The following is a 25147-nucleotide window of genomic DNA, read 5'->3' as shown; positions in this document are numbered from 1 at the left end:
CTGGAGGAAATACGTGGGGAAAGAGAAAGATGACATGGGACAAAAGTTTTCTTGTGGACTCGAACAAATGAAGTTCAAACCCTTTAAGCAGAAATGATCTTAATGCAACATTTTAATAAAGTTCTTTTCATCCATATCCAATTTAATAATCTACACATGGCAAAGCTACAGCAGCAACACATGCCGCTTCTTAGAACAGTCAAAACTTAGTTCTTATTCCAGCCATCTTGCCAGTCTTTCAGTGAGTGAATCAGCCGTTTTGGATGGATTTATCAAGTGACTCAGGAAACTGTGAAGAGTGAGGAGGGGATTGGGGAGGAGAGCAGATCAAGTGGTTTACTCTAATGAGCCCTGTCAACAGTATTCTGCTTATAAACAAATAGGCCTGACAGATGACACAGTGGCACCACTCGTCTCTGTCTCTCCGGCAAACCACCTGTCGACGCCGGTTTGGACTCAGGGAAATGTGTTGTTCTGTCGGGAAAGCTTACCACTGCCTTCTCTCTCTCTCTCTCTATGTCTCTCTTTCTCTTTCTCTCTCTCTCTTTCTCCATCAGTCTGTCTGTCTTCTCTGCCTTCTCTTTAAACCACAGGCTCACACTTTTTAGGGCATCATGGAAAGTCATTAGTCATTATTTTCTCTGCTGTCTCTTTTCCCACACATACACTGTCACTTGCCAGCTCTCTGCCGCTGCTCGAGAAATTATGAATTATGCTTGTGTCTCACTCTCTACAGGGGCTGTGACTAGGAAGCACCAACCATTGAGCTGCAGCTTTGTTTATTACACCTCTTAAATGTGGCTTTTCTTTTTCTCCAGGCCTGTCAATCACAATTTAAACTACCCTGGTCACCAAATACACTGCAGTGCACCACACTGACATGAACCACCTAATTTGTATCAGCATTTCACAACTTGTCAACCGTGTTTGGTGTGACAAAAAGGAAGAAGCCCACTTTCCTATTGTTGTCATTTATACCCAGTACAGTGGAGACCACCTGCCATGAAATGTTTTCAATTTCTTAATTTTGCCATGAACACCAGCGAGGATTCATTGCTGTAGTCCCACTGCTCATTCACTGGGGTTTAATTGGTATTCATTTGGAAGTCTGCTCAGCGTTTCACACACTGTGCTGCCGCAGTATGAGGCTGTTTGACTAGTAAGAGCATGTCAGATTAAAGTGTTATTTATCAGAGATAGTGGATGCACAAGAGCCAGAAGAGTCAAAGGGCAGAGGGCTTTGGGATGGAGGTGTGTAGTTATTGGACTTTCGCAGTCCTGAGCATGTTGCACATCTCTTGCCTTTAATCCAGCAGTGGGTATAAGGCCTGCAGGCTGCAAAAGGCTCTGAGGAGCAGTGAGAAAACACATGTGACAGGCCCTAAGCCGATGACTCAGATTAAATATGGGGCCTGTATACCCATCTGAGGCTATATGACAGGGTGACGAATATTTCCATCTGGGGGCTTGCAGCATGTTGCCTAAGAGGATTTTCGAAGAGTGTTTTTCTCTTCTTTTTCTTAATGCATTCAGTATAATAAGAGCATTGTGCAGTGTGCTGTGTTCACATGCCTCTTGTGTTACATAATACGGTATGTTGTTCTGGTGTTGCCTGCACAGTGAGCCTACATATGCTGTCTGAGTGTAGTCCAAATTATTAATGCTAATTCTGCTACAGCTGATTACAGCTTTCGTCTTGTTAGCAGCATTGAGCACTCAAAACATACAGTAGAGGTCCCTGGGGGCCTGCATTTCTGCCAGTTTCCTAAGTAATGCTCTCAGAACTCAGCAGGGGGGGGGGGGGGGGTGCACTGATTTAGGAAGTGTGTCAGCCATCCCTAAGAACTTATGCATAACTAATCCTGTAAAACCCATTGATCACTGATGCAAGCCTGTAGATGTATTGAGGTATTGATCAAGTACTCTTTAAGGACCCTTATTTAGAATGCAGCGCTCTCCACTTTCAGTATTCTCTCTTAACTGTAGTTCTGGACATACTTAACACAGATACCCTGCAAGCCCTGACCCGATAATTAGCAAATGTTAGCATGCTAAACCGAGAGGTGTTATCATGGCTCTAGACTTCTGCAGCTGCAGTAACATGTCAGACCAACACAGAATATGGCACGATGGCTCACCAACATGGAGCACAAGTAGTTTTTAAAGACACTATAATATTTCACACTGATAAATTATCTGCTTTACCTGTTTGGCCATCAAGATCATTTTTGCCTTTTCTCAGTTTTAATGAATACTAATGAACATGACAGGTCTTTGTCATTTGAACTTCCAGAATAGATTGTATTTTATATGTAGAACACAGAAATTTCAATGTTGTCTTCCCTGAAGTACTGAGCATTTTAAGAACCAACCCTTTTGCATGGTTCTGGGAATTGTGAATGACTGGCACACTTGAGACAAAGACAGAGAAACATTACTTAACAAATTACAATTGAAAATAACAATACCTGAACCTGACAGAATCATTATCCAACAATGTATGTAACTGTAAGGCATGTTAACCTATTTTATGTATATATTTGCTAACTGTCTGATCTTCTCTGTTGTCCCAGGGCTGAAGGTGCGTGAGGTGATGATCAATGTGTCCCGTCAGCAGGTGGAGGATTTCCATGGCCCTGAGGACTACTGGTGTCTCTGTGTGGCCTGGAGCCACCTGGGTACCTCCAAGAGTCGCAAGGCTACTGTCCGCATCGCCTGTGAGTATGGAAACATCTTTATGATCAGTAATGTAGCAGCTGTGTCACAAGGTTTGTATCTGCCTTCTGCAATATGTACAACACTGCAAGAGAGCAGTGTTGTACAAGGCAATGGTGCAAAGTGAATACTCTGATGAGATGGCTGTGTTTCTAAATTAGCCTGGGACAGGGTAAACTACCTTTGTATATGCCTGATTCTCTATATCACTAGGAAGTTGGAACATTTTTAAAAAGTGGTTTATTTGCTTTGAACAAACTGTTAACTTGAAAAAAATATTTTTATTCCTTTCAACAATAAAGTGTATTAAACCATTTAATATGTTTTTGGACTGTAGAAAAGAGATGAGTATTTGTGATTTCAGTTGGACTTAAAGTGAACTTTAAGTTATTTTAATTCATTTAAGCATTTTTGTTCAGCTGTAGGTCACCAAAACTGACCAACAAATGATTTACAGTGTCTGTCCATATGTCTGTAACCCTTAACAGACTGGAGCTAAAAGGCAACAGGTTCTTTTTTAAATTCATGCTGATATAATCTTGTCAAAAGCCGCATCAGATTTATCAGTAGTGAACTAATCAGTTCCTAGAATCAAATGCTGTCTAATCACAATCAGCCATTCATAGCCACTGTTGTCCACCATCTAAAGCAGGGGTGTCCAAACTACGGCCCGCGGGCCAACTGCGGCCCGCGAGGCAGTTTTTATTGGCCCGCAGCAAATTCTGAAAATATAATTGATTAAAGCTGCGAGCAGCGTTGAACGGGCCCTCGCACCCGGCGCCCGTCGGGGGAGCGGCGACCGCGGGACCCCGGCAACCGCGGGGTCAACGCAGGTCGCAGGGCACACGCTGGCGTAACAGTTCACACTTCCGAGATGTAAAAATTTAAAATAAAAGCTTTTATGCTAATTATTTTCTGTGATAATATTTTTCAGAGCTCATCATCTGTGACAGCTCTTGGCTCTCCTGACTGTAACCTCTCTGTGGCAGCTTCTCACAGACTCAATCAACTCCTCTTCCCCTCCCCCCTCAAACACAAACACAAACACAAACACACACACACACACACAGATACCCCCTCCCAAAAGGAGATAAAACTCAGTTTTAACTTGAGTTTACAAGCTTTGAGCTTTGAGCAAAAGCATTTTTTTGCAAGTTCTGTTATTGGGTGCATATATAAATCATTTATGCTTAAACAAGGGTTATAATGAAGTTATTTGAACAGTGAATATCTCATCTGCCTAAAGTCAGGGCGAAGCCACTAACCAGCTGTAGGGATGGGTATCATTAGGATTTTATCTTTATCCATACAGACCCCTATCAGTCCAGCTCAGACTGTTACTGGTTTAAGAGAGTGAAGTTTATAGCAATTTGCAAAATTTGGAGATTAGTGACAAACTAACCAGTTAGACTACATACAGACAAGCTTTCATTTTAGCTGTTAGTAACAGTTTGCCATGAGCTTAACCAGCGTGCTGTGCTTCGTGTTAAACATGTCATGAGACTGTGGACAACGTTTGAGCCAGCTTTGACATCTGCAGATATGAGTTTCTGAAGAGGGGCCTGCTGAGGTTAGATGTGCTGAATAATATCCATTTTCATATCAGAAAAAACACTGCATTAAACATTGTCTTAGCTCACTGAGCTGAGGTCAACAGGTAATATAACCAACCTGTGAGGTGGCTCACCCCCGTAAGATAAACACATAAATGATCCCTGATAGAACCGATAATTAAAGGCACATCAGTAACAGGGAATGCTATTAAAACTAAACTATAAACTGGTGACATTAACTGCAAAAGAAGATTTTTATTGATACATTTCAGGTAGAATTTAGTTTTCAATAAGGAAAATGCTGTAAGAAACCTGAATTTGTTGCAACAAATTTAAAATAAAAGCTTTTATGCTAATTATTTTCTGTGATAATATTTTTCAGAGCTCATCATCTGTGACAGCTCTTGGCTCTCCTGACTGTAACCTCCCTGTGGCAGCTTCTCACAGACTCAATCAACTCCTCTTCCCCTCCCCCCTCAAACACACACACACAGACACACACACACAGAGACCCCCTTCCAAAAACCCATCAAAGAGTAATACAATGGCTCCATCTGTAGGATAAAGTAGAGAGTCGCAACAGGAAGTTACCCCAAAATCTGAGGTTTCAAACAGGAAGTTGGGTTTCCGAACTTTGACGGGCCAGAACCGGCACACGCTTCGACCCAAACTCACAATTTTCGGAGGACTTCTTCCAAAAATTGTCAAGGAGGGGCTGACAACATTTGAAGTGAATCTGGTCACCCGTCTAGAAACTGGACATCACACTATAAAATATGTCATTTCCTGCTATAAATAGGTGGCGCTACAACAATTGTATGAATATTGACATATGGATGTGTGCAGATAGGTACCATTAACAATCCTGTAAAGTTTGATGCAGTTTGGACAAAGTATGGCCGAAATATAGCAAAAATAAAGCAACTTCCTGTTTCGTGGCGAGTAATCGAACTTTGAGGGGCCATAACTTCCACGCCCTTCAACAAAAACTCAAAATCTGCCGCAATTTAACATCGTCTATGTCTTAAGAACATACTATTAAGTTTTGAAGTCAATGGGATAATGCGTCTAGGACTAGTTCGCGTTCAAGCGACCCCTGGAAATGGCCAAAAACACACAATTTTTTCACCTTCCGGTCAAAATAAAAATACTTTCTGTTGGGTTTAGAATATGGCTCCAAGAGACTTTTTGGTGCGTCATGGGATGTTACATATGTGTGCAGATTTTCAGATTTTTAGGCGCAACGGGCTTGAGGGGCTGTTCCGTTTAAAAATGTAGGTGGCGCTACCGAGGGCATTTTACCACGCCCATGCTCAAGACCCCTAAATTATTAAATTTTTCGCCGTGCCTGACGCGTCTGCAAATTTTGGTAAGTTTTCACGCATGTTAAGGCCCTCAAAAAGCCGATCTAAGAGGCGGAAAAAGAAGAAAAAAAATAATAATAATAATAATAATAATAATAATAATAATAATAAACAGACCGAAAACAAGAGGGTCCTTGCAACTCGTTGCATGGCCCCGTTGGGCCCACGCAACTCGTTGCTCGGGCCCTAAATATGGCCCGCACAAGAAGCTTGAGCTCAGCTCTGTTGCACTTCTCAGTTTCAACACTAGATGGAGCCAGCCAAGGAAACGGTGCTTCTCCACTAAACAAAATTTCGGTAAGCGAAGAAAAACTTTTACCGTTAGTCAGCAGAAATGGCAGCAGTACCGAAGAAACGCAAAGTAGCAAGTGAGTGTAGAAGATTTCAAACACGGTGGGAAAATGAATATTTCTTCAAAGAAATCAACGGCAAGTGTGTCTGTTTGTTTTGCAATGAAGATGTTGCTGTGATAAAAGAATATAATGTCCGTCGCCACTATGAGACCAAGCATCAGAGCTACGCATCGTACACCGGTGCCGAACGAACACAAAAATTCAAGCAAATGGCAGCTAGCCTGCAAGCTCAACAAGAGTTTTTTTTCGTGCTAACAAAGTACAGGAAAACGCCATAGCAGCAAGCTATGAAGTCGCTAAACTTATTGCCCAGCACGGCAAACTGTTCTCAGACGGTGACTTCATAAAGCAGTGCCTCATCAAAGTCACAGAAATAATGTGCCCGGAAAAAGTGCAGGATTTCAACAACGTGAGCTTATCGAGAAATACAGTGGTGCGGAGAATCGGGGACTTGTCAGATAACTTGAAACTTCAGCTGAGAGACAAAGCTTGTGCTTTTGATTTTTACTCAATAGCATGCGATGAGAGCACAGATGCCACAGACACCGCGCAACTGTTAATTTTTTTGCGGGGAGTAGATGATAATTTTTGCTGTACGGAGGAGCTGCTTGATATGATGAGCCTAAAAGGCACAACTACGGGTAAAAATATTTTTGAAGCTGTGTCAAAGGCAGTTGAAAAGATGGGGCTTAAATGGGACAAGCTCTGTGGAGTAACAACGGATGGAGCTCCGGCGATGACGGGCGAGCGCAAAGGAATGGCATCGATGGTGTGCGCCAAGGTGAAAGAGAGCGGAGGTGAGGCTGTTAGGATGCACTGTATAATCCACCAAGAAGCACTGTATGCCAAGACTGTCCAGCTTGGTGATGTGATGAACACTGTTGTAAAAACTGTCAACATAATTCGAGCTAGAGGACTGTACCACAGAGAATTTCAAGCTTTCTTATCTGATGTGGATGCTGAATACGGGGATGTACTCTACCACTCTGATGTGCGCTGGCTCAGCCGCAGCATCACTGCTCCCACTGAGTGCAATGTTCTTGACATTATAGGTAAGTTAGAAATACACACAGTATTCATGTATCAATATGTCACCTCTAATGTGTGGCCCAGGCCATGGTTTATTTTTACGTATTTGGCCCTCACTAAAAAAACTTTGGACACCCCTGATCCAAAGACTACTGCTAGAAGGTGGGCTTTTACATAACATATACCTAATATGGCTTTAATTTGTAGTTGGGTTTTTTTTTTTAATTTCTGATATGGCCCCGAAGAGAAAGCAAAAGAAAAATCAAATACTTTTAAATATCAACAATGCAAAGACTTCTTTTCATGTCCTTGGAAGAAAGTAAGAAAAGAGTTCACAGACTGATGTGATGTCAAAATCTTTATCTGCTGGGATTTGCATATCATTGTGTTTGTACTTACTTGTACTTATCTACCTGTCAGCCAGATATATGTGTTGAGGCACTATTATAGAGTTTCTTTCCTGTGTTTAGATCCCTTATATGCAGGGAATCTCTCATGATCCTAGGGTACATGACAACCATTCATAACCCATGTTGAAATTTCAAAGGCACATTCCTGCTTCCCTAAAAGCCTGACATTTTAAAGGTTTTCAGTGGATATTGGTGGCACCATAAGCTATCAAAGGCAGTTTTGAAAATGGGCAGAATAGGATCTGTCACTATTGTATGCACATGAATGCCCAGGATGATCAGAGCAATCCTCGCCCACTTCTTCTATCCAGTGTATCCTCCAAACCACCTTGTCAACAGATTACCCAGCACAGGGCCATTGGATCCTTTCTATCCTATACGGACTGTAGTGGGTTTTGAAGGTCGTGGCGTGCAGAGCCAGGGGCAGGCCGGCATGTTAGCCACTGAAGAGGATTGAGGCCAGGTTGACCGTAACACTTGACACCTGACAGCTGCCTCTTATCTCCCCACACAGACCTGAGGAAAAACTTTGAGCAGGACCCCCAGGGGAAGGAAGTGCCAATCAATGGGATGATCGTTCTGCACTGTCGCCCTCCAGAGGGAGTGCCTGTGGCGGAGGTAAGGCCAGCTGCTCCTCGTTCCTCCTCTCCTGAAAGAGGAAAAGCTTATACTCCCACTGAGCAGAAAAGATCTGCATCAGAGTGGCCATCTTTATTCTGCTGGAGTAACTCTCTGCCGCTCAGACAGTCAATTCTACCTTCAGCTCCGCTTTCTCTGACCTTTAAGAGATTGATATAGTTGTGCTAGATATCAGCGGCAAGTCCACATAAACATTTAGAAATGAAGGTGTTGGTTCTAAAGCGAGGTGAAAAGGATTCACAGCATAAATTTTAATCAAATCTCCCCCCAAAAACTGTGTAATCTATCAATAAAATATAGACATCAAACACTCAGAGATTCTCCTTTCAAATTCAATTTATTGTACCATTAGCCTTGCAAGTCTCAGGAGGGCACACTGTGAGAAACATCTGGCTTAAAGTGGGTCAGGCCACACAGTGAATGGTCCAATTATAGTTTTGGAGGCTGATTTAAGTGAGTGGATATGGGAGGATGTTGCTATTTCCCCTACTGGATTCTGTGGTTTGGTTCCTACTGTGCACTGGTAAAGACATAAAAGTCACAAAAGGAAATTTTATCATTGTGTCATTGCAGTACGGACATAGCAGATATGTGAATGTCTTGCATCAGTGCATCTAAAATATATCCCTGAAAGATACCAGATATTTTTCAGTAGTCAGTTGCACATAACAGTGGTATCTCATCTCATCCCATCTCACTTCTTCTTGTTTGTGTGTTTGTTCATTAGTTTGCATTTCCAGAAAACATATTACTTACCATTATTACTAGGCATTTACTATGTAAAATTACTCAGGACTGTGAGACTTTTACCCATATTATCTACTCATTTTATTGACTAACTACAATATAACACAAGCTAAGGAAAAACCAGCACAAGGCAGATAATGATCAGGTATAATCATGCCAAAGTTCCCATTGATGTGCTGTATCTACATTCAGGTCAGATTGAGATTCAGGGTAAGAGCTTATCCAGAAACCAGGATATAACCACATCAAATGGACATCGTGACACAAGTCAATCACAGTGTAACTGATTGTGTCAATACATCTCAGGGAACCTCCCATGTCCACTGGCCAGGTTTTGACCACTGCAGTATTAATTGTTGCAAAATAATTCTCTGGCTCCAGCTTCTCCATTGTGAACATTTTATTATATTATGTTTTTCTTTGTACTCTATTATAGTAAACTGAAAATATTCTGGATTTAGACTACTGGTCAGCCAGAACAAGCAGCTGTGATAGGTATTTCTTCCTATTTACTAACATGTTATAGACCAAACAATTAATTGATTAATTGAGAAAATAATGAAGACTAATCAATAATGAAGCATGCCCTTATTTGTTTACCAAATGTCTCAATTACAGATGTAAATTAATTGATTGAGCTACATTGACATTTAAACATAATTTAACCCACTTTCCAAAACAGTGAGAAAGAGAAAGAAAGTGAGAGAGAAGGTGAGGATGCATTTTGGTAGTTTTAAAGACTCATTTGGTAATTATTCTGTAGTTCTGTGGTTTGTCAGTGAAGTATATGGAACTACACACACATACACACACACACACAGGTAAGTTACTTACTGTTTTCATGCAGTAAGGGTAGTTACATTTTTTTACCAGCAAAAGAGCAGTCATTGTGAATTGTTCCTATTTCTTTTATTTCTTCTTTCTTTTAAATCATCCCTGCAGGCAGCTTAAACATCAGCTCCCTGTGAGACTGAGAACAGATGTTTCTCGCAGTGTGATCTACCTGCAAGACAGACTTGAGGGGGCAAATATAGCAATTAAATATCTTGATTAAAAAAAAAAAAAAAAAAAAAAGTCACCAAATGCACATTCTTCTTCAAATACAGACTGCCTGATTCCATATTTGGTCCAGTAATTATCAGCATGAACAATGGATGTGTAATTGATGTGTGCAGGGAACAGATTTAGGTGGAGGTCAACCTCCGGCCCTGCACTGTATAAATGATGCAGCATGGAAATGGAGGAGTGATGTCATTCTAGCGCCACAGAACCCACAGCGGGGATAAAAATAGTTGAATCTGAGCAGTACAGACTGAATCACAATCTCCCATCTAGTCCTTTGTCAACACAAATGAGCCCAGCCACAAGAGATGGGAGTGAATAATGTAGAGAGCACAGGGCAGATATCTCCAGCCCAGTCGATTTCAGTGCACCTCGTCCATGAAATATTGAGATGGCATCCATGAGTGTGGTAGTGTGAGGTTTCAGAGTGCAGCTGCAGGATAGATGCTACCGTAACAAACATAGCACAGGGCCAATAGAAAGTAAGTCTGCGGTTTGGAGTGCAACGTAAACACCATGCTTCTGAAGGGTGTGTTTGGAAATCACCTTTGTCAGCAGGATGTCAGAGTGAGCTAATGAGTCTCCAGTCACTCACAGTGAAATCATTTTGTATCAGATGGTAACAACAGTTTATTTTAGCAAGATTCTGACACTGAGCGGGAATCTCTCCTTGACTCAGGAGGTCTTTATTTGCATAAAGTGCCAAAGCAGATATGTTTCTGACAAAACTGTAATTCACCTCCATTCTATACAATTATTTGTCCCATTATACTTTAATGGTTTTCAAGCATTTTCAAGCATTTTTTTATGGGGCTTATTTCAAATTCTGCTCTATTTCAGAGTGAATATAAACTGAATATGAGATTATCCACATCCACATCTATAGAACAAGTGCTGTATGAATGAGTGTGTGAATGTCAGCTGAAGTGTATAGCGCTTTGTGTGATCGGTATGACTAGTGTTTATTCCACACTTGGTTTCAATGGCGACTAAAAGGCATTTTACATTATTTTATGTTATTATGAAGCTGGAACCAACAAATATTAAGCACTCATCCTTAAAAAATAACTATTTTAACTTTTATTAATTAATCAAAATACCTGTTTGTAGATCAAGTAAACAATTAATCAACAAATTGTTACAGCTCCAATAAAATTAAGCTGGCGTTATAATATTTAATGGATGTAGTATGTTTATGTTTGTTTCTGTCTTCATTTTGAAGCAACCTCCAGACAGGAGATGAATCAACCAATCAACTTTCTCAAAGTACCAGTCTGCATCACATGTACTTAAGATTTGGAAGGGGTGCATGGTTTCCCCCTAGACCCTTCACTGCACAGGTACACAGAGATATTAGTCACAGAGATAATAGAATTCTAAGACTGGTCTGAAAAAAATGTGCATTCATCAAATGAACATCAAAAGTTAAATTTTCCGCTTTATGGTTCTCAGCTTTGTATATTTTATCAATGACTGTAAGTAAGTATCATGACCTATTCATAAAAGAGTGAGGGTTGTGAAACAAAGTTTCAAAAATTCAAATGACTGACTAGACTGCAGTAGCTGTGGCATAAGGATGTAGTCTTCAGAGGGGTCGGGGGAAGTGTCCCCCTTACTTACCAAATCCTGGTTTTATCCCACTTTGGTCAAACTGTTTTAGTTATACTCACCAAACAGTGGCCTCTTACCGTTCAGCTGCCAAAGTCCAGATGAGAGAAGCAGATCTCCATCAGCTTCACTTAGAATAACATTAAGCTGATTGGTGGAGCTTGGAAACACTACTCAAGACTTAAAAAACTCCTCATGTCCCTCCTACATGTTTCTTTTTTTAAAAAATGACAGTGTTCCTGACACAAGAACTGATATTAAAGTCTTAAAGTATGTAAAGACTTTAATATCAGTTTATTTTATTGTATTGATTTATTTTCTCTGAATGTCTGTGTGTGTCTGTTGTTCTTAAGGATGGGTCCCACAAGGATGTGTGTGTGTGTGTGTGTGTGTGTGTGTGTGTGTGTGTGTGTGTGTGTGTGTGTGTGTGTCAGGGTTACAGCACTAATGATACAGAAATTTATTCTGCTTTTTTGGCGTACAGTATTAAAGGTATGAAGACTACGTGTTATTGCTATGTGTTTTTGCTCGCCTATTTTCATTTATTTATTTATTTTTCTTTTCTGTTTGATTGAAAAACCCCAGACTTCATAGTATCCTGCCCACCTCTGGAATCTAACCTTCCAACCCTGTCTCCTAGAAATTACATTTATATATCACTAATTTGCAACAACAGTATGCTTTGATGGAACTGTAGTCATGTTTTCTATTAACATGATGAAGATGTGCTGTTAATTTACACATGTTGCAAATACATATCAGTGCAATGTTCACAGACAAAGTATTTGTTTTCTGCCAGAATATCTGATCTTGCAGTACAGCATCTGCCTGTCATGACTGCAGCATTATTAAACAGTTTGATAGTCATACTGGGGCATTCACAGTACACTTGGTTAGGGTTATGGAAAGACTGTTGTCTGGTTGAATACAGGAAAAGTTCACAATGACTTCAGACACAACCTGTTTATTTACATTTAACTTAACCACAATGCATCTCTAACATTTGCTTTTGCCACCTAAACCAGACCACCTATAATGCAGCACTTCATTCTCTCATTCAAATAAAACATTGCCTTTGAACATAATCCAACCACTGATTACCACCAGGGTGGCTGTGGCTCAGGAGGTAGAGCGGTCGTCCAACAATCACAGGGTGTTCAATCCTCGGCTCCTCCAGTACATGTGCTGAAGTATCCTTGGGCAAGATACTGAACCCCAACTTGCCCCCGATGTGTCATGTGTATGAATGTGTGTGTATGTGTTAGAGAGCACTTAACATGTCCATAACAAGTGCTGTATGAATGTGTGTGCGAATGGGTGAATGTGACCTGTAGTGTGAAGTGCTTTGAGTGGTCGATATGACTAGAAAAGTGCTATAGAAATACAGTCCATTTATCATTTATCATTATGATGCCTACAAAAGTTGTATAGGAACATCATTTCCAGGTTCAACTTCCATTGTCTCTGTGAGACTTGACAAGTCACCATCTTGCAATTTAAATGTAACATCAGCAGCTTGCGATAGTCAGTATATTTTAAGCTCTATAAAGTTATTCTAATCATTAGTTATTTGCATTAACATTTTTTCATATATTTTAACCTTTAACTCAGCAAGTCAGATTGCTATACACAACATCACAATAATTAATCATGAGTATCTACTCAACAACAAATAATAGCCTACACACAAATTTGAACAAAACCAAACACCTTACATGACGGTAGATTTCACTGTAATTCCTGCATCCAAGTGATGAAAATATAACTCACTGGAAGCCACATGAGCACGACTGACAGGTTTGTACTCTGAATTGTATGTTTTGAAAAGACGGGAAAAGCTGCTTTTACCTCCGCTGAGTGGCCATGCCTGTTCAAGGACTGTCATCCCCACACCTCTTTAGCTGTCTCTCTCAGTCAGTGGTCCCCAAATCAGTTGTGCACCAAATGTGCCACAATAATTGTAGTAAAAGTGAGAGCATTTGTGAAGCCCACAATAGCATCCTCGGAGGCTGGAGTGACGGAGGTTGTAATACAACGTTGTACTGACACATTGAAGAGGAAAGATTAAAACAGGAAGTATTTCCAAGTTATGCTCATTCAAATACTGACTTGGAAATCATAAGTGAGCATGTCATCATACTGTAGTCCAGTGTTTTCCCAGCAAGCACTGAAATCAAGCATTAACACAGGATAAAATGATGGGAATTGTTTGTCATCCTGTCAGCCATAACAACTTTATATTAGGTCAAGATGCTAAAAAATAAATCAATGCAGCTTTGAATACATTACCATGGATAGATGAATGTACTCAATAATAAAGTAAATTTAACAACATAAAACTAGCACCTTTTTCAGCTGCATTAAATATTAATCTCTCTGTAGATTGACATAAGGTCTGACCAGTATAATAATGTTTGGCTGAATCTCTGTTAGTTCCAGACCAGGCTGGTTTGCAGTGCTTACACTTAAAAAAAATCAGATATGTGTTACCATTGTAAGAATCTGCTTCTCTTTCTCCCAAGAATAAAAAAGCTGACTAACCTTAACATTTTTGTGTGAGGTTTAGTGCTACAGTCCTTTTTGACTATGTGGCTCTGAAACATTGCAGTAGAAACTATTTTAATTGAATTTATCCACAAAAACATTATTTAATGTGGTTGGGAAGTCAAATATCTACATCACAACTGTGCAGACAATGAGCAGTTTAATTTCTAGACTAACTGAAATGCTGTTACATCAATAGTTATTGTCTATCAGCATTTACAAAACATTTCTTTGTCAGGCAAACTGCGTCACACTTTAATGCCCTAAGTGTTTTGCTGTAAAAATACCTTCATACATCATATCCAAAGAGCAGAGACTGTAATTTACCTATGGTTAATACAATGTAGAAGCAGTTTATTTGTAATTTCGTTTTGGTATTCCAAATCCAAAACCAATTCTCCACTTTTACTTCACATATATCAGGGGGTGTGAATGCAGAGCAGATCTTTTAACTCGGGGAGAAAGGAGTCCATGAGAACCCTGTATAATGAGTTTCTTTTGAGAGGTTACTCTGAGAGAAAGTGTGAAATGAACAGCCAAACTGGAAGCCAATTTCAGCTTCCCTGAATGAAAGCCTTTAATCCGAGATGAATCCCCTTGATCTACAGTAGCTCAGGTAGACAGCCCAGGCTACGGCACAAAGGGGAATCAACTAAATGCTTCTGCACTGTGATACAAGCTGTTCTCTGTTGAGCTTCACAAAGACATTGCAATGCTGCTTCAAAACAAGTTAGCATTTAACTCAGTCCCACCCCCCGCCTTCTCTGCACTTGTTTCTACTTTCCGATCCCACTGCTGAGCGCCTCTGTTATTTTCTCATAGGTCAGAGAAAGTCTCCAAGAGAGCAGATGATGAGCTTCATTATTAAGCCAAGCAATTACATCCACCCCCAGCCCAGGCCGAAGCCGGGAGCTCCCTCTATTTATTTCGTTAAGATAAGACAGATCGGGGTGGAATAGTAATGCAGTGCCACATAGCTCGGAGGGGAGGAGAGGTGGCATTTGGGAAGCAACAGGGGAGGCGGATGGGTGACACAGGCCCACTTTGTGTTCTCCCCATATCTTTTCTGATTAACCTCCAGAGCGGGAGCGCACAGCTGAGCCGCAGATAGCTCCCTTCAACTCTACCTGCTGCTGTCAGGCTCGCTGTTCGTATGAACACACCGAGCCACACTGAGTTCAAAGAGTCTGTGTGTGTATATGTGTATGTGTGTGTGCAGTGAGCATACCATTCTTTACATGTGCTACTGATTGATTGCAAGGAGAATCTGTGAAGTGGATTAGCTCCATGCTCTGAGGTGTCGCTTCTGATAAGCTGCTCAGCAGGTCCCGCTGGTGTTCCCGTGTCCCTGAGGTACACCTGACGGAGATGCTTAATCCATGTAATTGCGTTGATGAGATACTCAGCAATTAAAAAGTTCTGCCGACCACTGCCGGCAGGCAGCTGAGAGTTGCCCAAAGGGGAGGAGATCATGCTAAATTGTGACACCTAAGCATGACTCAACAGATGGATTTTTCTCCTTATAGCACTGAAGCACAGCGTTTGTACTGCGTCACCTTGACATCAAATGACCATTAGACCTAGGAGTGGGGTGATGAGGCACACTAGCACAGGGAAAAAATGTGTCAGCTGGCAAGGTCTTGATCAGCACTCTCCTCATAAGTCTTGATGATGGCTGTGATGTCACCCGTTACATTGCTCTTCTGTCCTCTAATTGCCCCTCAACCGCCACATTTCTCAACATCTAATCATCAGCAAATGTCATCTGAATGAGCTGTGTGCATGTGTGTGTATTTAAGTAGATGAGAGGACCTGGCCGCTGTGCAGGGCTGGAGGAGGTGACCTTCAGGGGCGGTCCGGATAATGAAATCACAGGGAAGAAGCCCTGATGTGGGGGCCCTGCCTGGAAACCCCTTCGTCAAGGCTGACACTGATGACCGCATCCTAATTGAAACAAATGTGCCAATTACGCAATTCATTTCTCACATCCTCTGCCACATACTTGCCAGGCTAATTTGTATTTGTCCCTTCATCCCCCCACCCCTTTGTCTCTCTCTCCCTGTCTCTCTGTGTGTATCTCTCTCTCCCTCTCTCTCTCTCTCTCTCTCTCTTCTCTTCTGCTTGGTGAATCTTTTCATCATTACCCACGGGCTGTTAGCGGCAGACAGACAGCTAATATGCAGCGTGGCCCCAAACACTGCGAGGGCCAGCTCGTGCCACACGTTAATTGCCTCTTTCAAGTCACAAATTTCCCTAGATAAAATTGAAATAGATACATAAAGAGACGGAAGGTGAGGGAGGGGTGGGTGGTTGCCACCACTTGTGTCACCCATTCAGTGACAGATGACTTTAATCATGAGAAATTGGACTGTCCTCCATTCCAGTCCTCTGTTTCTCTATTTTCTTATCAGAGATGCTAAGCGCTTTACCTCTGATGAAACTCACACAAGAGGCTATCTTTTAATTGTAGAGAAGAGTCTGGGAGCCTTTTAAGACTGGACTCCAAGTTTTCTTCAAGGCAGATGGGAAAATAGAGACTTCCACTGCCGTAATTGCACTGTACTCCTCAACTCCAAACAATAAAAATTCCCTTCTCTGCTAAGAGTGGTACAATTGACTGAGTTGATGTGAAAAAATACAGAACGTGAGAAATGATTACTCTATTATGATGTTCATTATCATTTTTATTTGTGTCAATATATACCTGCAATCCATCATCCCTCGGGTCTGTGTGTCATTTCTATTTACCCAGTGTTTGCATGCCCAAAGGCACTTCCTATTTACATCCAGCCTGAGTGTTGTTTATTATAAATAGTGCCTGTGTGCTTCCTATAAATCCATCAGCTAGGCCCATTCTGCCACACTATGAATGTAATTTGCAAACGCAGCGATGCAACTCCCTTACCAGGGTAGAAGCAGTAAAGCATCACTAAGTTTGTAATTCATAATTAGTTTCCCTCTCTCTCTGTAGCTGGTAATTGGTTATAGTGCTCCTTTTGACTGCCTAATGGCTTTAGTGATGGTGGTTTTGCTTCCTTGTTGTGGTTATACAACAGGGTGGGACTTGTAGGTTACAGTTGGCTAGCATTTATGTGTATAACTGTACAGTTTGAAGGGGAATGAATCCAAATATGAGACTGAGAACATAAGGCTCTGCTGGAAAAGAACCAGGTCAAGTGTTGTTCGACCACATCTAAATGCTAAAGTCTTTATACCTGTATCGAAAAGATGCACTGTGGCAATAACCTCCTCTCTGCTATATTATGCTGCATTCCTGATCTCTCTGGAAGAGAGAAGCCCTTTGTGTGTGAATTTATAGTCATAATGCAAATGGTGATAACTGGGCACATTTTTGAAGTCTCCTCGTAGGCATTCATTCTTTTGCAAATGACTGAAGAAGAAGTTGTGTGAAGAATGTTCAAATGTGCTTGAGAGAGAAGATTAAATCCTTCCTTACTGTAACACCTCTGCACACCTGGCCAGGCACCGCATGTCTGATTATCCATGTCCAGGCTTTCCCCCAGTTCCTCTGTGGGTGGCGCAGCAGTGTCACAGATTTCGTTTTCGAAAGTTATGAAAAAAATATATTTGTCGTTGTGCTTTCTTCCCCTGATGACGAGACAATGATGTGTTCACTGGTGTGCTGCTAGCATGTATAGTCAACAGGAAGATGATTGAGGTGTGCAGGAAGAGAAATGTGCAGTGCATCCAAAGACGGAAATAGTGTAGAGATTGATTTGAGCCCATAGTCTTGACTGAGGTAAATGGTGTCACCTGACACATTATTCAGTCATTGTCTCGTTCACTGTAAGTGATGCTTGAAAAACCATCATTTGTCTTGAAAAATGTTTGACCAAACATGAGATAACATGCAGGGATTGTTCACCAACTAGTCTGAGTTGAAGTCACAACAGTTTCTAATTAGCAGCACTGACACTGATATAGACATTAATGTCAAAGCTGCAGCTTTTAAAATCAGGAGCCCCAGGCTGATGTGAAATGTCATTCAAAATCTGAACATTCAGTGAAATCAGTAAACCTATTTAATATCACAGAACTCCAAATACTATAGAAATAGCTTTTTCTTTTTTTACCTTTTATTTTCATAGATTTAGCCATAACTGTTTTTAGTGATAATAACAATATACTCACCAAGCTAAGACCTGGATATGTGCTAAAAGAAATCAGAGGGGGCAAGAAACACCCACCACAGTTCCTGTGCAATGAGGGATTATTACTGACATGTCATGTGTGCTCAGTAGTTTAGATATGTGGCTAAACTGTTAGCTTGTGTACAACCTGTCTGATCAGTTTTCCAGATCTCTCTTACTTCGGTAAACAATGGAGAAAGCTCTGAAAAACAAGTCCAGTGTAGTAATAAAATGTAGTTGTTTTTGTGTTGCCGCTGCAGCTCACAGTCCAGTCTTGTAATATTTAAGACTGTATTGCTTTGTAACCGATTTACAGGAATGTGGATTGATGTGTTATGTGCTTGTAAGTTAAAGAAAAAGTGAAACTTCTTTTCCCAATAGTGTCCACACATGACACCAAAATTTCCATGAGCAAACAAAACAAATTTCAGGGCAACACACACACACACACACACACACACACACACACACACACACACACAAAGCACATTAAATACCACAGCCATTGTTTTCTATTTAAGGGCACAGACACAGTAGAGTCTTCACGCGCATCAGCAGTTTTAGCACATTCTCTCCGCAGATCAGCACATCCCGGCTACTGTAGCTTGACTACTTCATTTGTGTGTAGTGTCAAATGGCAAGATGTTAGGTGAAGTGGCTGCTGTGTGTTGCACTTTCCCACAGCACACTGCAGTTATAACAGCGTGCCTACACAGAAGCTACATACACAGCGCCGTTTTTCAGTCTGTGCAGTCCGTTTCACACACATCTGCTCCTGTTTTAATCAGTCCAGCTGTCTGCACAGGCCACGTAATGGCTTGTGTTGTACTCGTGCTCTTTGCTCATAAACAAGGCCCAAAGCGTATTTTTACACTTCCAATCTATTTTCTTACATTTCACATGCCGAACAATGTTTGTTTGTGGGGCTCTGGGCACTGGCAAAATGCTGGTGACCTACAACTCAATGCCGTGCCTGAGTTCATCCTGTGTAAACACACTTGGAGCCCTGAAGCTGCTGCTGCTCCCCTGCCAATACACTGCTTACATTCCTGTGTAGACACAGCGTAGGACTGGGCTGTTCTCACAGCCTAAAGTTGTGAATACATAAATAATTTATACTTGAGTGAAGTTTCATTTTTACAAATGGAAATGTAACGTTTTCTTTGAACTGTTTCATCTGTCCTTTAATACCTCTCTTATACAGGTGGAATGGCTAAAAAATGAAGAACTGGTGAGTTCCCTGACTGACGACAACATTGACACCCGGGCTGACCACAACCTCATCATCAACGAGGCGCGTCTGTCTGACTCGGGCAACTACACTTGTCTGGCCAGCAACATTGTGGCAAAGAGACGCAGCGCCACAGCCACTGTGATAGTCTTCGGTACGCCGTCCTCCCAGCCGCTGTTATTGCCTGTTACAATAACAGCGGCTGCCTGTTGCACTTCAGATCAATTTGTTTGGTTTCCTGCATCTCTACACAAATGATTAACAGACCCATCTCTATGTTTCCACTGAAGAGCGATGTTTCCTCTTTATTACAATGAATGTATTATTCAAAGACTCAATTTACTGCCTCTCATTTAAAATCAATGTGTACTTTATGAATGGAAATAAGCCACTGTGTCTTAATCTCATTTAAAAGGAGTGTTGCTTATTAAGTATTTATTTGCCAGAGGCCTTCCAGCAATGCAGGTTCACCAGCTTTGATAGCACTGCTAAACATTTAGCTTCCACACACGTTAGACAGAGAGATCATAGAGTAAACTGCTTCAGTCACAGCGCTAAGTGGTCGACTCCAACCTGTCAACCACTATGAGTCAGTGTTGCCTTTAGAAATGGCAATTCTGTTTAATGGCTGTTTTCTTTGCTTTCTCACAGTTCCACGCCTTTATCTTAATCCAAGAGCAAGGAACATTGAACTGGCAATTAGGAAGGGGGGAGCTGTATATCCACCACAATGAATGTGCTGTGCTCAATCTGCTCCAGCCGTTATGCATTGTTGCCTAGCAGTGCCTCAGAGCCTGCATAATCATTAATAACCCTGGCTCCTGTTAGAGTATTTAACTCAGACTTCTGGAAAATTAATATGTGTTGCTGTGCACTGACTCTACCTCTTCTTCTTCTTCTCCAACTTTCCTGATCACTAGTAAACGGCGGCTGGTCCCTGTGGACGGAGTGGTCGCCCTGCAATGTGCCGTGTGGGCGAGGTGTCCAGAAGCGATCTCGAACCTGTACTAACCCAGCTCCTCTGAACGGCGGGGCTTTCTGTGAGGGCATGTCCGTACAAAAGATCACCTGCAATGCACTCTGCCCAAGTCAGTTCCACTTCCCTCCACAGAATAAGTATAACTTTGTGGGTGGAATTGTAAAAATACAAAAGTTATTTTTCTCTGGGTGTCAAAAGTTAACACTTGGCTACAAATGATTAAGGTGATGTATCAAAGATTAAAACACACTGCCAAAAATGCCAAAAAACAATGATGACATTTCATTTACTAATGATATTAATGGATGACAAGCTATTAATTATTTACCCTTGTAGCTCATTTTTTTCTTTTCACTTTAGTTTCCTGATGACATTCTTCAATGAAAGGTCTTTTTAAGGCACTTTGTAGTATCACAGCATGTCACCCCCATTAACGTACTAGACAGTTATCCATTGCTGATATCCAGAATGACTTAAATGAATTGAATGAGCTTACATTCCTGCTTCATTAGCATTACAGACAACCAATAATAAGGACTGTGAGTGACAGATCCACAGTGACCTAACACTATCTCTGTAGCAGCAGGCTGATTATGTTACAGAGAGAAGTGTTGCATGGAAGAAACTCCAGCGATATATAAGAAAAAAAAAAGAGCAGGTTTATGATGCAAAATAAAGTGACAAGAGGAAGCAGCAGTTGGAGAGGGGACATGACTGTGATTCAGGGAGAGAAGTTGAGCTTAGGTACTTCTTGAAGAAATGGGTTTTTTACCATACAAAAGCAAATAGAGAGGGACTATCTTGTAGTGTGAGTGCTGTAAACATTCAGGCTTGCCAACATAAAGATAAATCTGCAGAGTTGTATTTCTGTAACCATTTCTTAAAGACAGGGCTATTATGGAGTATTCGTATTGGTCTACAGCCATTTTAGCAACTCTGTGAGGTTGTACTTGCTTTGAGGTTTAAGGTTTAGCCGGTATTGTTTGCCTAGTCTCTCGTAGTGATTTTCTTACCAGGTTGGCCAACTCTAGCAACTTTTGCTGTGTTTTCATTCCAGTGTTTGGATCCTCTCTATTCATGAGTCTCCTAATTATATCCGGTTCAATTACCTCGGTTCAATTATTGATAATGGCATCTTGAAAAAAAAAAAAAAATCATAATAGCCAATGATAAAGAAGCAGTTGTGTCTGGTTAGACTTTTTTTTTTTTTTTTTTTTTACATTTTTGATATGTAAATACATTGCTAATGTGCAAATTATCATATATATCAGAATATCATAAATTAGCATGTGACATCTTCTAGCAACATCTTGTATCTTTTGGAGCAGGCTTTAGCTGCTTCCCTCTGAAAATAGTTTGCAACACTGTACTTACCTTCGTCATAATTTTAGTTTAACATGTTAGTGTAGGAATAATCTACTCAGAGTAAACAAAGAATGAGAAACAAGAAAATATGAGAACAGGTTACAGCAGACTGGTGAAATGACAATACACATACCTGTACTGTAGCCAGTTTCAGTGGTACAAAGTTCAAAAATATTACAACAAAAAAAATAATTTAGCTAATTGCTTGTTAGCATGCCACAGCACAGAGATTTGTGGCGAGTCATGTGTGAGTCATGTAACAATCAAGCTACCAAGTCACAAATATCATGATGTGCTGAAATGATTGTACTGCAATTATGTACAATTATACACAATCAGTTATGAACTAGCTTTGCCATTTACATTTCAAGGACACATTATTGCTGCCTGGAATACACACAACCACCTCAACCTATTTTGCTGATAAGTCCAGTATTACATACAAACATATTTTACATTAGCATTAACAGATTGCACATATGTTTAATATGATTGTTTTTACAGACAGTGTTGATTTTTTGACATATCTGATATGTTCTAACTACCAACTATTCTGTGTGACAGAGACAGAACAAAATCATATATGTGTGATATCTGCTACCTTTTATACAATAAATGGGTCCACAGAAACAAAAACATTTTCTCTGCTGTAGAAATTGTTTTGATCATGAATATTTAAAAAAGAGACATTGCATTAGTTAAGTAAAATGGAAACTTCTGTCAGCTTTTAACCTTTTCTCTATAGAGCTATGCCAGGCAGACAAACTGACTCACAGATTGGTCATCTTAAATGCAATCCAGTGGAAAGACCACCAGTGGCAAAATGAGGCAGTGGGGTGACAAAGGGTGAGCCAGGAGGGGAATTTTATTTTTGTCACAAATCTTAATATGTAGTGGCAGAAAGTAGTCAGACCCCTTCACTTTTGAAGATTACATTTTATAAGGGTAAACAATTAAAGACTGAAACTGAAAGGTATTCAGACCCTTTGCTGTGGCACACTAAATTGTATGTTCAGGTGCACTTTACTGTTCACTGTTTACTGTAATTTACCTTAAGCTGGACTCAACCTCTGGCAAATTGGATTGACTGGACATATTTTAAATCACCCCCGTGTATATTAGATCCTAGAATTCAAACTACATGTCAGGACAAAAACCAAGTCATGAAGTCTTTGTATACTCCTATTATAACACTGTGACAAGGCATAGATCAGGGCAAGGATATGAAACCATTTCTAAATCTTTAAAATTTCCCATAAGAACAACAGCCTCAATAATTGTGGACTGGAAGAAGTTTAGGACCAAGTTTAGATTCCTAGGGTTGGCTGTCTGGCCAAACTGAGTAACACAACAGTCACTCTGATGGAGCTTCTGAAGTTTTTGCTGAGGTGGGATAACCATCAATCAGGCATGTATGGTAGTAGCAAACAGTAGACACTGCTTATCGCCCGACTAATACAGTCCCTACAGTGAAGCATGCTGTTGGCAGCATTATGCTATGGGGGTGATTCTCAGCAGCAGGGACCGGTCTCTGACTGTTGTTGAGTTACCCAGCCAAAGCCCACAGCCAAACCTGAGACCTGAGACCTGAGGATGGCAGTTGAGACTTACTAAGGAAGACTTGGGTTATTGAGTGTAGATTGATTACAAAAATGGTAATCAAATCTACAACACAATAAAGTATGCAAAGATGTGTGAACAGTGTTGAAAGCAATGCAGTTAAGTCAAGTCAAGTCAAATTTTATTTATATAGCGCCAATTCACAACAGAAGTTATCTCGAGACGCTGTACATATAGAGCAGGTCTAGACCGTACTCTTTATCTTATAAGATTTACAGAGAAAAACCCAACAGATCCCACCATGAGCAAGCACTAGGCGACTGTGGCAAGGAAAAACTTCCTTTTAAGAGGCAGAAACCTCGAGCAGAACCGGACTCAAGGTGGGCGGCCATCTGCCTCGACCGGTTGGGTTTAGACAGAAAGAGAGGGGGGTGGGGGAATGGGGTAGGAGAAAGACAACATTGCAGATACACAGACTAAATCAAAATGTAAATAGTAGTAGTAATAATAGTAATAATAATAATAATAGTAATAATTATTATTACAGCTAAAGGAATAATAATGACAAACAATGGTACATTAATAGCACTAACACTATCAATAACACTAGTAAATGTTTAATTATTGTCGCATCATGGGTTGAGCTGGATCATGGGAGCAGCAGGAGACTCTCCAGCTCTGGAGGCAGAACCCTGCAGTGAGAGACAGTAGAAGAGAGAGAGAGAGAAGCACAGCCTGGGCAGTAATGTAAAATTAAATTAGTATTAGTTTAAATTAGTTAAAAATAAATTTAAATGTAGTGTTTCCCCAGGCTACTCAGCTTACAGTGTGAGAATACAAATAAAGCGTTGGTCTGGAAGGTGCCAGCTGAAAAAAACATCGGCAGGATTGGAGGATGAAAAAGTTCCAAAAAGTGGAGAAGACAGGAAACAATGTTTAATTAAAAAATAAGTGGTAAACAGCATGTTTAGCAGCTTTCTTTCACATTGCCTAACTAACTTGAATGTACTCAGGTTTGCATCTCCTTGTGACGTGAACATATGTCAAAGGTGTATTATAATTCCAGCACATTGTTGCGCATCCTGTACATCCTATACACACTGTAATTCTCCACCTATTACCCACTTTTCCCAAAGAGGTCATCCAGCGAGCCTGCCTCGTGCCAATTCATTCAGTTTGTGAGACTTCAGACTGCTATGGCACAGATGGGGACAGACAGTCAGGTGTAGTTTAATGGCCACAGGGAACAGTATTCAGGATGAGAGAGAGATGTGGAATCAGTAGACTTCTGTATAGGTACAGGAACAATACCGGCACTCAGGTCATTAAACTTTTGTAGATGAATTTAACAGGAGGATTTACAGATTTTAAATGTAGTTTATATTTTGTTTTGTTTTTAATTACTGTTAATCATAATTAAATGTATTTTAAAAGGGAAATTTTTTATTCAACCCTACAGTGTAGATAGTTACTAAGTTATGTGATCTTCCAGCGTGCAAAAGCAAAAGTAAAACACCAGTTCCAGCATTTGACTGTATGTATGTTTGTATATATATTTATATGACATATTTATGTTAGAAATTTCAAATAAAGTGTAGTCCAAATAGCAGAAGTCACAGCCCAGGCTCTCTCAAACTAACTGGATATCTTTAATTTTTCCCATGTGAATAGTCAACTTCCAGTCGATATCCAGACTGACATATAATCCGATTTCAACATCGATTGCATCTGTATTGATGCAAAGCAGGCATAGGCAGACCTATGAATTATATACAGTGCATATACCTTGCTTGTGTTAGTTTTTTAAAAGTGACAGGTTTATGATTATACTGATTCT

The 25147-nt window shown here is 40.6% G+C and overlaps 1 protein-coding gene across 2 annotated transcripts in view; it reads left to right on the top strand.

Annotated features, from left to right (window-relative positions):
- Positions 1 to 25147, top strand: part of unc5db (unc-5 netrin receptor Db) — a 182911-nt gene that overhangs the window by 102770 nt on the left and 54994 nt on the right. For both annotated transcript variants that reach the window (XM_018669410.2, XM_018669409.2), the window contains exons 3-6: positions 2574 to 2717; positions 7939 to 8042; positions 19380 to 19560; positions 20327 to 20494. In XM_018669410.2, the coding sequence (XP_018524926.1) occupies positions 2574 to 2717; positions 7939 to 8042; positions 19380 to 19560; positions 20327 to 20494 (597 nt within the window). The remainder of the gene's footprint in view (positions 1 to 2573; positions 2718 to 7938; positions 8043 to 19379; positions 19561 to 20326; positions 20495 to 25147) is intronic.

This window comes from Lates calcarifer, linkage group LG13 (assembly GCF_001640805.2).
Source record: "Lates calcarifer isolate ASB-BC8 linkage group LG13, TLL_Latcal_v3, whole genome shotgun sequence".
NCBI lineage: Eukaryota > Metazoa > Chordata > Actinopteri > Centropomidae > Lates > Lates calcarifer.
The sequence above is the reverse complement of the archived record's forward strand: the minus strand, read 5'-3'. Positions and strand labels throughout refer to the sequence as shown.